At 50.4% G+C, this 12,735-nt stretch overlaps 1 protein-coding gene across 3 annotated transcripts; it reads right to left on the reverse strand.

The window, feature by feature from the left end:
* Positions 1 to 2,494: 2,494 nt before the first annotated feature.
* Positions 2,495 to 9,015, reverse strand: LOC111153627 (doublesex and mab-3 related transcription factor 2). 3 transcript variants are annotated; one of them, XM_022512773.1, is made up of 4 exons: positions 8,800 to 9,015; positions 7,455 to 8,026; positions 5,801 to 5,903; positions 2,495 to 3,681 (listed from the first exon to the last, which is right to left on the reverse strand). In XM_022512773.1, exons 2-4 carry the CDS (start codon positions 7,977 to 7,979, stop codon positions 2,624 to 2,626), a joined length of 1,686 nt encoding a protein of 561 aa, XP_022368481.1. In that variant the 5' UTR covers positions 7,980 to 8,026; positions 8,800 to 9,015; the 3' UTR covers positions 2,495 to 2,623. The 3 variants fall into 3 exon arrangements, with proteins under 3 accessions (XP_022368481.1, XP_022368480.1, XP_022368482.1); XM_022512772.1 differs by lacking the exon at positions 8,800 to 9,015 and having other exon boundaries at positions 7,455 to 8,082; XM_022512774.1 differs by lacking the exons at positions 2,495 to 3,681; positions 8,800 to 9,015 and adding an exon at positions 4,107 to 4,162 and having other exon boundaries at positions 7,455 to 8,082.
* Positions 9,016 to 12,735: the final 3,720 nt, after the last annotated feature.

A 12,735-nucleotide genomic window follows, 5' to 3' on the forward strand; every position in this document is an offset into this window, starting at 1 on the left:
ATGAAAGCCAAATCCATTTATTGCCTTGAACATAGAAAATTGAACCACAAGTTTGATTTGACGTCGATGACAGTGCTCTTGGAAGGTTCTATAGAATCAAACAGCAGCTTTGATCAAAGTGAAATAATGGTAGGACCTAACAGGCCAAGCACAAATCTTTCACTGAGTGGCTGACGGTAGTTTTGATCCCAAGAACTCATCATTAGAGCAGAACTAATGCACGATATAATAAGAATATTATTACTTTAAGTACTGACCCTTATAAATGTTCAAGAACAATAAAATTCTGACTGCTGGTGGGGTAACTGGGTGGCTCAGTGGTTTAAGCATCTGACTTTTGGTTTGGACTCAGGTCACAATCTTAAGCTCCTGAGACAGGGCCTTGTGTGGAGGCCCTCCTGGAGCCCCATGTCATCTCTACATAGGGTTCCATGCTTGGTGGAGAGTCTGCTTCTCTCCCTCTGCCCCTCCCCAGCTCACACACTGGCTCCCTTTCTCTCTCTCTAATAAAAATAAATAATCTTTAAAAAAAAATTCTGGTCACTGGTAACGTGATAAAAACCACTTATACCCATAGCCAGTGGGATTCACTTAATGAGACTGAAATGATACAGGACAGAAAAGATGTCCCAAAATGTACACTGAACACAAAGAGGGGGAAAATTTGACCAATGTTAGTATTCAAATTATTTAAAATAGAGTAAAAAAAGAGAGGAAACCCATGTTTGGATTAAGAAGGCCTTCTCCTTGGGATTTATTTTTCCCTGTTGGGATTTTTTTCCTGTGAGTTTATTCTGATGTGTTTTCCCCATTACCTCGGCAGTAGAAAGGCTGAATGTTAAGTTTACACTTTACTCCAGACACAAAAAACAAATTCCTGATAGGAAGACAAAAATCAACAACTCTATCGATAAAACAAAGATGACTGGAGGAGCAGGAAGGGTGGCTGAAGTCAGATTCTGTCCCAGACACCAGCATTCATGACTGGAAAACATATTTCCACTTAATGATGATAATCTCCGTCATTGTGAGCTCTGTCCTCTTTCATTTTCTTTCCCTCTGGCAAACTGCCATTTGCTCTGGCTTTTGCAATAGTAAGAATAAGTAAATTTGACTCAATCAAACCAAATATTATTTTACAAGAACAAACTGGAAATCAATCTAAGCCTTGGCTTGTTGTTTTTGAAATCGATTCTAATTTTAAGCAAGAATTCAGAGAACCCCTGGAGGTTTACATGAGCTCATCAGTAGCAAAATCACTTTTAAGTAACTTTAAACATTTTCCAGAACAAGAAAGGAACTCTTTAAACTGCCAAAACTCTTGGCACATTCCACATGCCCAACGAGTGTTCTTGCTCCCCAAGTGACAGGAGAACTGGAAATAACAACTCACTCCATTGCAAAACCAACGGTGGGTTGTCTGGCTCTGGATTTTCGGGGGTGAAATGACTGTGGCATCCTAAAACTTCATTTGGAGTCCGCAGATGAGGTCTTCAGAGATAAGTTTAATACTCTCATAAATGACTTACTCTCATTTTATCAATCATAGAGAGCAATAGTTATTAATATTTTATTGAGCAAAACTATAAGGTAATAATAAACTCAAAAATGGAGGGGTGGGATTAAGACTCAAGAAGTCACCCTCATGCTGTGAAGACTGTCTCCCGGCTTCGGCCACTGTCAGCTGAAGCGATCTGAACGTGATTTTGTTTAAAGCTACGCTGAAAGCCTTTGGCACTGGTGACAATGTGGGAGCATCAAGCTGGACACGGAAGAATCATGACCGTGTCCCCCTTTCAGTGCCTGCTGTCTCCAGTCCTTAGGAAACAGTGAAATAACAGAGCTGAGAGGGGTTCAATCATACAGTCTGATGACAAGTGAATCTGCTCTGGGAGTGCTAGCCACCTAGATGGCCTAGAAAGCTTGATCTGGAAAGGAAGCTTGAGGACCCAGATACACATCCCGTCAGGAAAGGAAACTGGGATGCCAAGAGCTAAAAGACATCCATCCCGAGAACTCAGATCACCATATAAATAAGATCTTAAACTTGATCTTCCTGCAAATTAATTCCACTTTGTCCCATCACGCAAAACTATGATTCTAGAAACAGGCAAAGCTGTTCTATGCTCTCCTTAAAGCTATTTTTTGCCTCAGTTTTGAGTAGCTATATTTAGACAGCCTCTAAAATGCAAAACTAAGGCACTCTAAGCTATCTCCTGTGGCCTCCAGGGACCACTGGGAGCATTTGGAACTACGCAGAATCACAGAAAAACAAGGAACATGTTTCATGGACACTAGTTTTTCCTGTAGACAGAGACGACTAGGTACTTCTGCAAATACTGGGTCTTTGAGAAGACAGTGTCAACTTTATTGCTTTCTGAAATGCGGTGTAAAGCACGGAACTTTACAGTTTGCACGTAAGCAATTTCCATCTTTAGGTTTAAATATATTTATGGGAGAAAAAGTACATGCATATGAATAGATATCATCTTTTAAATCATCACCATTTACATTAGAAATTTCTTTAGACAAACAACTTAGCTTTTTTTCTTAAAAAAAAAATAGCAACTGGTAAGAACCCTCTGAGACGGCAGAAAATCCAGCTTTCCCTGTAAGCAGCCTTTCACTGAGAGACGTGAGTGATGGCAGATGAAGGCCTCTTAAGAATAGACTCAACAGAAAATGACAGCGGCTCATTCACAGACAGTTTTGTTCCGACTTGTTTGGCTACGAAAAGGTCTTTGGCGTATCTGTCTATTGTAAATGTGTACTTCTGCTTCTCCTTGACTAGACACTCCCTGTGCTTCTTAGGGACCTCTTCAAAGGCCTCTTTGACAAATGGTGTTTGCAACTCAGGACCTGATTTGTCATTAAGAGTTTGCTGGAATAATGAGTGGAATGGATTATGTTTAAGTGGCGGAGGGTGCCTGGCGCTTTCTTTGCTGATCTTGGTTAAGACGTCCCCTTGAGCTGCCAGGGAGTCCGTGTCAACAATGGGAGAGAAATTCCGTCTGGGTGGGGAGAATGCAGACCTCTCGGGGACGGCCTGGTGACCCTGAAGGTCACTTCTCGAGGTCTGGACCTCCGCAGGGTGAGGCAGCAGCAGCGAGCCTTCTAGCTTGGGGGGCGACAAGTCGTGTTCTGCCACAAGTCCGTCCTGGACCCGCACTCCCTTCAAGTCCCAGCCGGTGCCGGGCTTCAGGGCTTGAACCGAGGTGGTGGTGTTTAGCAGGCATTGCTGATAGAGAAGAGTGTCGCTGATGGGGCCACACTTGGGCCAAACTAAAAATCTCGAGGACAAGGGATACTGCCTGTAAGTCGTGGCCACACTGACGTTGGAAGAGATGAGTTCCATATTCCCAGACCCTGAATACTGCATGGTGAGATCAAGGCAGGTGGGCAGGAAATTGCAGAAGTCTTTGTTCGCCGTCTCCACTGGGGTGGGGCTATAGGCGCTTTGGTAGGAGCTGTACTCGGGTCCGTGCCCCAGGCGGCTGGGCAGGAACAAGGCAGTAGCTTGGGACGCTTCCAGCATCTCCCTCTCTTTATATTCTCTCTCCAGCATAATGTTCTCCAACTCTTTATCGGCAAAGGCCCGCCTTTTCCGCATCCGGTCACTAACCGGGGGAGGGAGGGGTAAGCCCCCTCCCACATAAGTCTCGGCTGGAATGGGGCGGTAGCCTAAAATGAGCAAGCATTGCACAGGGAAAGAGATTAACATCTAGGGAAGACAAATCTGGGAGCTGAGAAGGCAACAGAAACACCGCAAGTCAAGTCGGCAGAACCAGAAAAATTTACAGTTCCAAGACACTCGTCTTTTACACAGAAAGCAAAAGTGTAGGCTCAGTTTAAAATAGGTCTCTCGGGGAGCAGGGGAGCGATCCTGTAACTTTCTTTATTGTGCTGTCATTACGGGTGTGTTTGTTTACCTGTCCAGGCACACGTCACTGGCTGGAACTGCCATGCACTTCCCAGACTCCTACATGTTAAGAGACAAGTCTGCCCACCATCTTGCTCAGTCAGTGCTTTCTTACTATCCGTGTCATCTTTCTCCATGGTAAAAAAAAAAAGATCTCTATCCCTAAAGCTGACAGCACGGCTATTTTCTAAAGATGGTTCATTACATACACATGGTTACAGGTGTAGAATAGTCCAAGGAGAGCTAGGGGAAAAGAGAAAGTTACAGCAGATTAGTGGGGAGAGAAAGAGAAGGGACTTAAGGAAACAGAGAAACACAGAAAATTAAAAAGAGCTGTTAACTGGTCAGACTCTACAGGGATTTCAGCAGGCCCCTCCCAGAGCCTGGAGGTACAAACAAGCAAACAAAAGTAAAGGCAGAGAGGAGAGCTGCAGCTACATTGAAAATTACTGAACTAAAACATTCTTCCCAAGTTCTGATCACGCTGGCCAGATCCCAGAATGGCTGAACAAGCCATCATTAGGATAAAAAGTCAGTGCACATTTTATGAACAAGGACGAAGTATTAAAAACAACAAAACAACAATGAAGATTGACATGACATAAGTAGAATTCCTGGTAGCATAAAATCCTTTGAGTATTTCACCAACCCCCAGGACTGGCTGCTCTCAAATTTGTTTGACGTCTCCATTGTGATGTCTCTGTTTACACAGTGACAAATCCATCGTCCTCATTTGCGAATAAAATAAAATTTGAATATTAATGTTCCCATCTCTATGGTAGGTTTTGCCAGGAAGTTATTTACTTGAATTTACTATTCCATTTAGCCCTCCCACTCCTTGAGCTGCTTTGGCACCATTTCAAGTTATCCCTGTGGTCCCTATGGCTAAATATCTGTTTACCCAGTTTGCAACCAAATTCATTTTTAATGCATGAGAAACCATTCTAAGGTCAGAAGTATATAGTACAGAGTAAGACACGAACAACCTTTAAAACCTGCGTAGAACCAACTCTGTTCAGAAGCCACATAAGAAAAAAAAAAAAAAAAACAGAATTCAAATATCTACTTTAAAAAAAAAAGCCTGCTTTTCAACCCGAATCTTATGAAGAGACAGTGATTAGAACAAATATAAACTTTCCTTTATTTAAATGGTGAAAGGTAGTCAAGATATTATCAGATCAATAAATAAATTCTATTCCCAGAAAATCAGCAATAATCTAAGAAGAATTAATGTATCCCCAGGCTTTAGACATGGTAGAGAGAAAGAATTCACGCTGTTCAAATTCAGCTTCAATCTCCACTTTCCTCGTTTGATTCAAAACCTCTTCCCAATTCTACAAACTTGACTGTCAGAAATGGCCAACTGAGGTGCACAATAACCACAGTTACATAGCTTCTCTGGGGAGGAATACAGTACGATGAAAAACAGTGGCGTTAGAGGGTGGGTCAGCCCGACTAGAGGTCTTTACCCACGTGGCTAGCTGCTGACCTCCTCACTTGACTGATTCTAGCTCCAACGACAACCAAAGAAATTTTTTAAATTGATGTCCTTCCTCACCCCGTTATCAGGTGACAGTGGATCTTTGCACACCTCTCATGCTAGGGCAAATTCCAGACACACTCCATGTTCACCCCTTAACTATTAAGCAAACAACAACTACTAAGCAGACAGCAGAATTATCGGTGAAGAAAACCTCAGGAGGGATGTGAGATCCATTTTCCCACATCCTGATTTCCTCCCCAGAGCAAAACTTCCTAATAAAAAGCACCGTCCCCTCAGACTGCTCCTTCACAGGTTAATAAAAACGCCATATGTGTGAATAATGGGAATCCCTCAGAACTTGGTTTAAAAGGCTAAAGAATAATTCTGCATTGCTTTACCTTCTAAAATGCTTTTGGCCAGCAAACTGGGCGCCCTGACTTGCCTCTGATACACAGCTTTGCGCTCGAAATTATTCTGCTTCCCGGAAAGCCCCTTCTTGTCCTGTAAACACAAGAAACATAATCAACACTGGCCTCAAAGAAGTTGTGGGACGGGAGGGACTAGGAAGTGGCATCAGCAACCCTCCTCGTCTAAATGTACTTACTTTGCCATCCCATGTCAAAAATGACTCTCAACTAATTTACACCAGCACCCCTTAATTCCAGGACAACGAGCTGGAAGGTCGGAGGCCACCAACTTCAACTGATGGGGAGTGGGGCAGATTTTCCCTGGGTCCACTTTGGCTAGAGTCACCCCAGATTCATTCCACAGGTAGAAATTAGGGGACATCCCACAGGAAGGCAAAACCCACAGTGGAGACAGGAGCCAGGCCCTGAAGGAGAGCTGTGGGGTACAGCTGCGTTCCAGGCACCCAGAAATAGGGTCAAAGGTGCCCATGGCCTGCCACTGAGCAGTGAGGCGGAGCTGGTCCCTCCTCGCAGTAGGGCAGGTGCGATGGGGAACAGGGGGTTGAAGGACAGATATGAGGGTACCGGTCTCGCAAACCGAGCCTGGCTAAAAACACTGAAAGACTGGGACACAGGAAGGCAAACAAAACCCTCAGAGACCCCTGGCAGGGAGGACAAGGAGAAACACGACTTCGCTCCCTCCCTCACCGCCAGGTCTGTGGTATTCTGGGCCCTTGTACCCCCGCGTTCAGCCCTGCAGGCTAGGAGGACCCGAGAGGGACCCTGGAGACCGAGGTGAAACGTGGAGCAGGCGGGGGCAAGCCCAGCCCAGGGCCAAGGCCACCTGGGGCATCCAGCGCACACTGGGGGGGGGGGGGGGCTTGGGAACCTTTCCAGTAGGGTCACTGTCCTCTGTGTGCATGGTGATCCATTCCCCAGGCCCCTCTCGCCAAAAAGTAAACGCAAAACTCTGGGAAAGGGGACCCCGCGCAGCCTCCCTAACTCTGAGCTCTCCGTGCGCAGGAACACAAGGAAACCAGAAACCCGACGTTCAAGAAGAGCCTCCCCCTTAAAGAAAACCCTGGCACGGTGCGAGGCAGCAGGGATCTTTCCTGCGGGCACCTCATTCCCCTTGCCAGTGTGGTCTCCTCTGTAAAATGGGCAGCTCGTGTGCCTCTCTGAAAGGGCCCGTGACAGCGGCAGCGCTGAGCGCACAGCCCGCTGCGTGGCTGTCCTCCCGAGACCAGCACTGAAACACGGGGACGGACGACAGAACTGGGGCACTGCGGCTACCACCGTCCTCCTCCCCCCAGCACCACCAAAATAAGCCTTAACATTTAAAAGATTTAAAAAAAAAAAAAAAAAAAAAAAGGGCTTTCCCACAAAGTCCCGAGCCACTTTCAAGGTCTCTCCGCCTGCTTTTAATACAAAACTTTTCCGGGCAAGTTCCCTCAGCGATGCCCGCGGCCGCCTCTCCACCCCGCGGGACTCCGCGGGCCACGGGGAGCAGAGACGCGTCCTCCCCGGCCTTCCCGGGAAGCGCCAGGCGCCGCGGCCCCGGGGACGTCCCTCCCCGCGCCCGACCCCCACGGCGGGCGGCCCGGCTCCCCCGCGAGGCGCGACCCCAGGCCCGGCGGGCACGCACCTCAGTGGCCTGCTGCCTCCGGAGCGCCACCTGGGCGGCCATGACGCGCTGGCGCTCCACCACCAGCAGGCAGTTGGCGCACTGGCAGTCGCGCCAGCGGCAGAAGCGCTTGTGGCCCTTGAGGCAGGACACCACGCCGTGGTTGCGGCAGCGCGCGCACTTGGGCGTGCGGCTGAGCTTGCGCGGCTCCGCGCCACCGCCCGCATTCGCGCAGCGCTCCGGGGGCCCGGCCGGCGCGGGCGAGGCCTGCGGCGCGGGGCTTGGCCCCGGCGGTGGTGCCCGCGGCTGCTCCGGCCCGCCCGGCCCCCCCGGGGACGCGCTCGCGTCCAGGCCGTCGCCCTCGTCCTCCGCGTCGTCGTCGTCCTCGTCGTCTTCGTCGTCCTCGCCGTCCCCGTCGGCCGACGGCGGGCTGGGCCCGGGCGGCGTGGGCGGCGGCGGGCCGCGGCCGTCCTCCTCCAGCTCCAGGCTCTCCACGTCGATCTCCCAGTCTCCGGCCGCCGGGCCCGCCGCTGGCCGGTCAGCCATGGCGCACTGCGCTCCGCTCCGGCCTACGCTCAGCCTCCTCCTGCGCTCTGCGGAGACACGGAAAGACCGCAAGAGGCACCGACCGCCGTCAGGCACGGACCCTCGGCCTCGGGCCCCACGCTCCCGGTCCGCCAACCTTGGCCCCTTGAGGACCCCTGTTCTCTACACGTCCCTCAGTTCCACACCACAGCGCCTTTCTTGTATCTTCAGGGCCCCAGAAATCCCCAACCCAACAAGGTTTTTATCTATTGATTCTAAGTGCTCTATGAGCACCTGACCTTTAACCACAGACTCTCTGGCTTTACACCCCCTCTCGGGACAAGTCCCTAGGAAACGCGTTGATCACACACACCAAAGTATTGTGTCCAACTAGGCCGGCCTAGTCCGCTCGTCAGGCTTCCCCACGTCCAACTACTATGGCCATGATGAACAGGACCACGTCCATGGGAGAGCCCTCTTCCTTTAGAGCACAGGGGCCCTTCAGACGCAGCGAAGTACCATCCTACACCTTTCAAATGCCTCTCAAAAACAGGGACCCCATTTTGAGCTTGGAAAGGGCCTTTCATGTCCCCCACCCCCAGCAAATAACTCAAAGCCGAAATTGTTCTTCTGTCAGATCCCCATAAGGACACGGGGCATGGAGCTGCGATGCTCTTCCAGTATCAATAGGCGTTGAGCCGCGCAGGGCTGAGCTGCAAGGTCTCCATATCGACATCAGGCACGGTTTGCACGTACAGGCAAGACATGCACGTAAAGTAGAAAAGATAAGAAAAGGTGATATTTGCCCTCCCTGACACCCCAGCAACATCACGGCACTCACCAAGACTCTGAGGCCCGGGCCTGCAGCCGAGGCAAAAGTTATCCAGCCTTGGGACCTGGCTCTTGGGCTGCTGGCAGTGCTTGCGAACAGAAATCGGGGTCGCCACACCCTGCCACGAAATCGGGGGCTGACAGCTGGAGGCCTGGAGCCCAGTGGATGGGGAGCAGGGGAGAAGGGTGGAGATGATGAATCAAGTCCTCAGCGGCCTCGCTCCGCACATCCCGGACTCTGCAAAGTTCTAACCGGTCCTTGGCACCCCCGAGCGCTTCAACCCGCTAAAGCTGCTTTCGGCTTCCTCTCACCCAGTCTGGGCGGGAAGGCTGGGCCGCCCTGGCCTGGCTCAGATCTCGGGATCTAGGGGCGGGCGGGCGCACGCAGCTGCGTGCGGCGCAGCGCCCCTGGCTGCAATACTCAGCCTCTGCTCCCCTTCCTAGTATTATCGGCTCCGGGCCCCGAGCTCCGCGCCCTCTAATTGGACGGTTGTCAGGCGGTGTGCACGCTGATTGGCCGATGCGCGCCGGCCTGGCGCTCTCCGCCTCCTCGCGGCCGTGGCGCCCCTCCCACCCGCGCTCCTCTCGAAAATGCTCCCGCGCGGCGTTCGGTGCAGCCGGGTCTTTGGTCCCAACGTTAATTCCGAAGTGTGACGGCGTCTGCTGGGGTGAAGTCGCCATTTATCCCGCGGACTATAGGAAACAAGCAGAAACACACTCTTACGGATCGCATTGTTCACAGAGAAGGCAACAGTCAAGCCAGCGGTCAGAAAGGCTGGTGTTGATCTGCACGTTATCAGCATCGCCCGTATTCCGCGCCTCGGTAATTAACCGAAAGCTGGGCGCGGAAGTGTGGCCTCTCCAACCCGGTGCGCAGCGACATCCTACTTTCTCCTGCAACACTAAACCACGATACCTTGCATCCCCCAGCGCCAGGTTGGCGGACAAGTGATCTGTAGATATTTCTGTGGCCAGCTCCGCTCATCCTTGAAGTGCAAAGTAGTTAACTCATTAACTTCCACCAAACCCGTGAGGCCGGCAGGTGGCCAAGGCACCCACATCACTTACATTTTTCTCCGCTGTCAATTATTGTTACAGTTGATGGGGGAGCGGAAATACATGCTATTAGGAGATTTAAGTGCAATATACCCACTACAAGCATGTTTTCAAACGAAGTTGTTTTTTTAAAGGATGACTTTTTAGTGTGCATGAGTGCACTTATAAAGAAAAAAGAGAGACTTTCTACCGTCTGCCTCAAAAATCCCTTACGCAAATGATTAATAACAGTTAAATTTCCGACATGCTCGAAGAATTAGTCCCCTATTTCAACGTTACATTTTATTTCTTGAAATGAATTTAGAAGCCCTTAGACCCACTTCTAGGAACACCTTTAAATAATCAGTGCCTCTCAGGATCGGTTTAGGAGAGGCTGGGAAAGCGCCACTGCACTGGGCACACAGTAGGCCTGCGGTAAGTGTGTGTTAAAGGAAGGAAATTGCTGAACTGATTCTAGCCTCTCTCTTCTCAGAGCCCGTGGAAAGAAGTTAACCAAGTTCTGAGCGGTGGAAAGGAGGAAGTTGATTACTGTCAAAGTAACGCGATCGGCCGGCGGGACGCGCAGGTACTCTCAAGCTTTTGGCGGAGTTACAGAGTTCTTTCCTAGTAACCAGACACTGGGATTTCCCTTTGTGCGGGTGCTTCTCCCCGAAGCCTTTCGCGATGTCCAGGGAAGGAACCAGAGAATCCGTCCTGATGATTGCAGTGCGCTGCTCAGTTGCTCTGGGGCGTCTCAGAAGGTAAATTAGGAGCTGTGCGCGCTCAGACACGGGACAAAGCGTCACGCAGACCTTTCGTGCCTCTCGCTTGGCCCCACTAATAATAACACCAGTGAGTTTTATTACCTTTTTCGTAGTTTCTTATATTCGTCTAAGTGCATTTGTTCACTTACGTTAGAGCGTTTGAATTCCTGACAACAGAAATGTGTTATTTTCCCCCATTTTGTCCAATGACGACTCTGAGGTTCAAAGAGGAGCCCAGTGGTCTCCGGGAGCCCTTCGCGACCCGACCACAAAGACTCACAATGGGTCCGCGTTTTTTGTTTTTGTTTTTTAACTTTATTCCCCTGCTCCCTGTCTGACATTTGTACCTGGCGTTAGGAGCAGCCCTCCTATAACAGGACACAGCACGTTTTTATCAACTATTTTGCGACTATTCCTGCTAGACACATTTCTGCTTTTGCAAACACGCATTTCAGTGCTTCTCCCCCATGACGTGAAAGTGAAGGACAAACCTTCGCCGGAGCCAGCCCCGTGTGCGCGCAGTTGGCTCCCTGGGCTTTTATTTCATTTATTGCTTTTAGGAGGGTAGTATATGAGGTCATCATTAGCCCTTCACTAGTTCTTTTAAATGTTAAGAAACAAAATCAAGAAAGTAGGTTTGCTAATGTGGGGTAATAGATCGAGGGGAAGGGGAACTGGGAAGGAACGAGAGAGCAAAGGGACACTGAATGGCAATTTCCTAAACACAAAATAAACCAGACAGACAGCCCTTGAACTAGTTGGGAGTTGTAAAAGCTGCTACATAAGGAGGAAACAAGAGGGATTTGTGTACAGTAAACCATGCGGGCGAACCTAGGACTGGAGCTGGGGACTGGGGGTGTAGGACATAGTAGGGCCCAAGGACAGTGGCACCGGCTCCCGGGACTCGGAGCAAACCAAGAGAGCAAGGTCCTGAGAACGTGGGTCAGCAGGACCGGCTTCACCAGCCCCGAGGTGGGGAAGGCGGCTCTTCTGCGCTTGCGGAAGGCACCTGCCGGCAGGTTTCTGGTGGGTGGGCGCAGGGCCCTTACCTTCTCAGCACTCCCCCACGCCTGGCAGAAACCTACAAGACAGCCTCCATAACTCCACACCTCCCTGCCCAATTCCACAAGTCCCGCTCCGCTCCACCCCACCCCTACCTGTCCACCACCTTCCCTGCACCCCATCCGCCAAGGGGAGGCGCACAGCTGTAATCGCGATCCAGTAAATTACACTCTATTCCCTGGCCCCGAATGCCCCCCCTCCTTGGGTATCCCAAGTCCAACAACCGCTTAGAAGTGAGGTATGTGGGAAGGGAGTGGGGAAATGGATGTTTTTATCTTGAGATGAGCTTCAGGAAGTCTGAGGGACTCCAATATTAAACAAGAAATTGTCTCCATTTTTCTGGGGAAATGAAAAGAGAATCTACGGTTGCATAAAGTGGCTAGTAAATAAACCGTGCGGAAGCAGCAGGAGCAGAGAGCCCGGGCTCTAGACGGGTTGGTCCACTGACCACGTGATCTTCTTGGTCAATTCTATCTCTGAGCCTCAGTTGCCTCATCTGCAAGATGGGAAGAGAAGCTTTCCTCGGCAGTCTTCACCTAGCGAGAACAGCTCAACGAATGTTCCTTGGTTGGTTCTGGGCCCGGCCGCGGAAAGGCGGTGGGGCTGCTCGACGGAAAGGCGAGGGACCAGGGAATCCAGATTCTTTCTCCGGGTTCCTCTCTAAAAAGGAGTCAGGCCAGGAGTCTAGGACCTGTTAGGTGAGGAAGCAAGTCCCTTGCCAGGTAAACCACCAAATTACCAAGTGCAAGTCCGAGTCCCTCTTGTAAATGACAAAGCAGCGGGGCCGCCAGTGATGTGGCGAGTCTGGCTTGGTGGGCGAGGCCCGCAGAATCTTCTTCTCTCTTAACTGCTCAGCTCCTCTCTCAGCTTCCTTCTCCCTTGCCCCCCAAATCTCTCTCACCCTAACCGCAGCACCACTCTCCACCGCCCCCCCCCCGTTCCCGCACAGCTCGGACCTACCCGGCGCGAAGACCCCCTGCCGCAAGTCCATCAACAGAACTTTTAACAAGAAAGCGGAAGGGAGGGAGGGTCATTTTCTTCTTTTTCTTTTTTTTTTTTTTTTTCCTTCAAATACCGCTCCAAAA

The sequence above is a fragment of the Enhydra lutris genome, unplaced genomic scaffold (assembly GCF_002288905.1).
Source record: "Enhydra lutris kenyoni isolate GAN:26980312 unplaced genomic scaffold, ASM228890v2 scaffoldscaffold33, whole genome shotgun sequence".
In the NCBI taxonomy this organism is placed as follows: Eukaryota; Metazoa; Chordata; class Mammalia; order Carnivora; family Mustelidae; genus Enhydra; species Enhydra lutris.

Excerpts from the sequence above, each read along its gene's own strand:
- LOC111153627 (XM_022512773.1), bottom strand. The coding sequence starts at position 7,979 with ATGGCTGACCGGCCAGCGGCGGGCCCGGCGGCCGGAGACTGGGAGATC. Across the intron at positions 5,904-7,454 it reads GGAGGCAGCAGGCCACTGAG|GACAAGAAGGGGCTTTCCGG; the intron begins GTGCGTGCCCGC and ends TTGTGTTTACAG. Across the intron at positions 3,682-5,800 it reads GGCCAAAAGCATTTTAGAAG|GCTACCGCCCCATTCCAGCC; the intron begins GTAAAGCAATGC and ends TGCTCATTTTAG.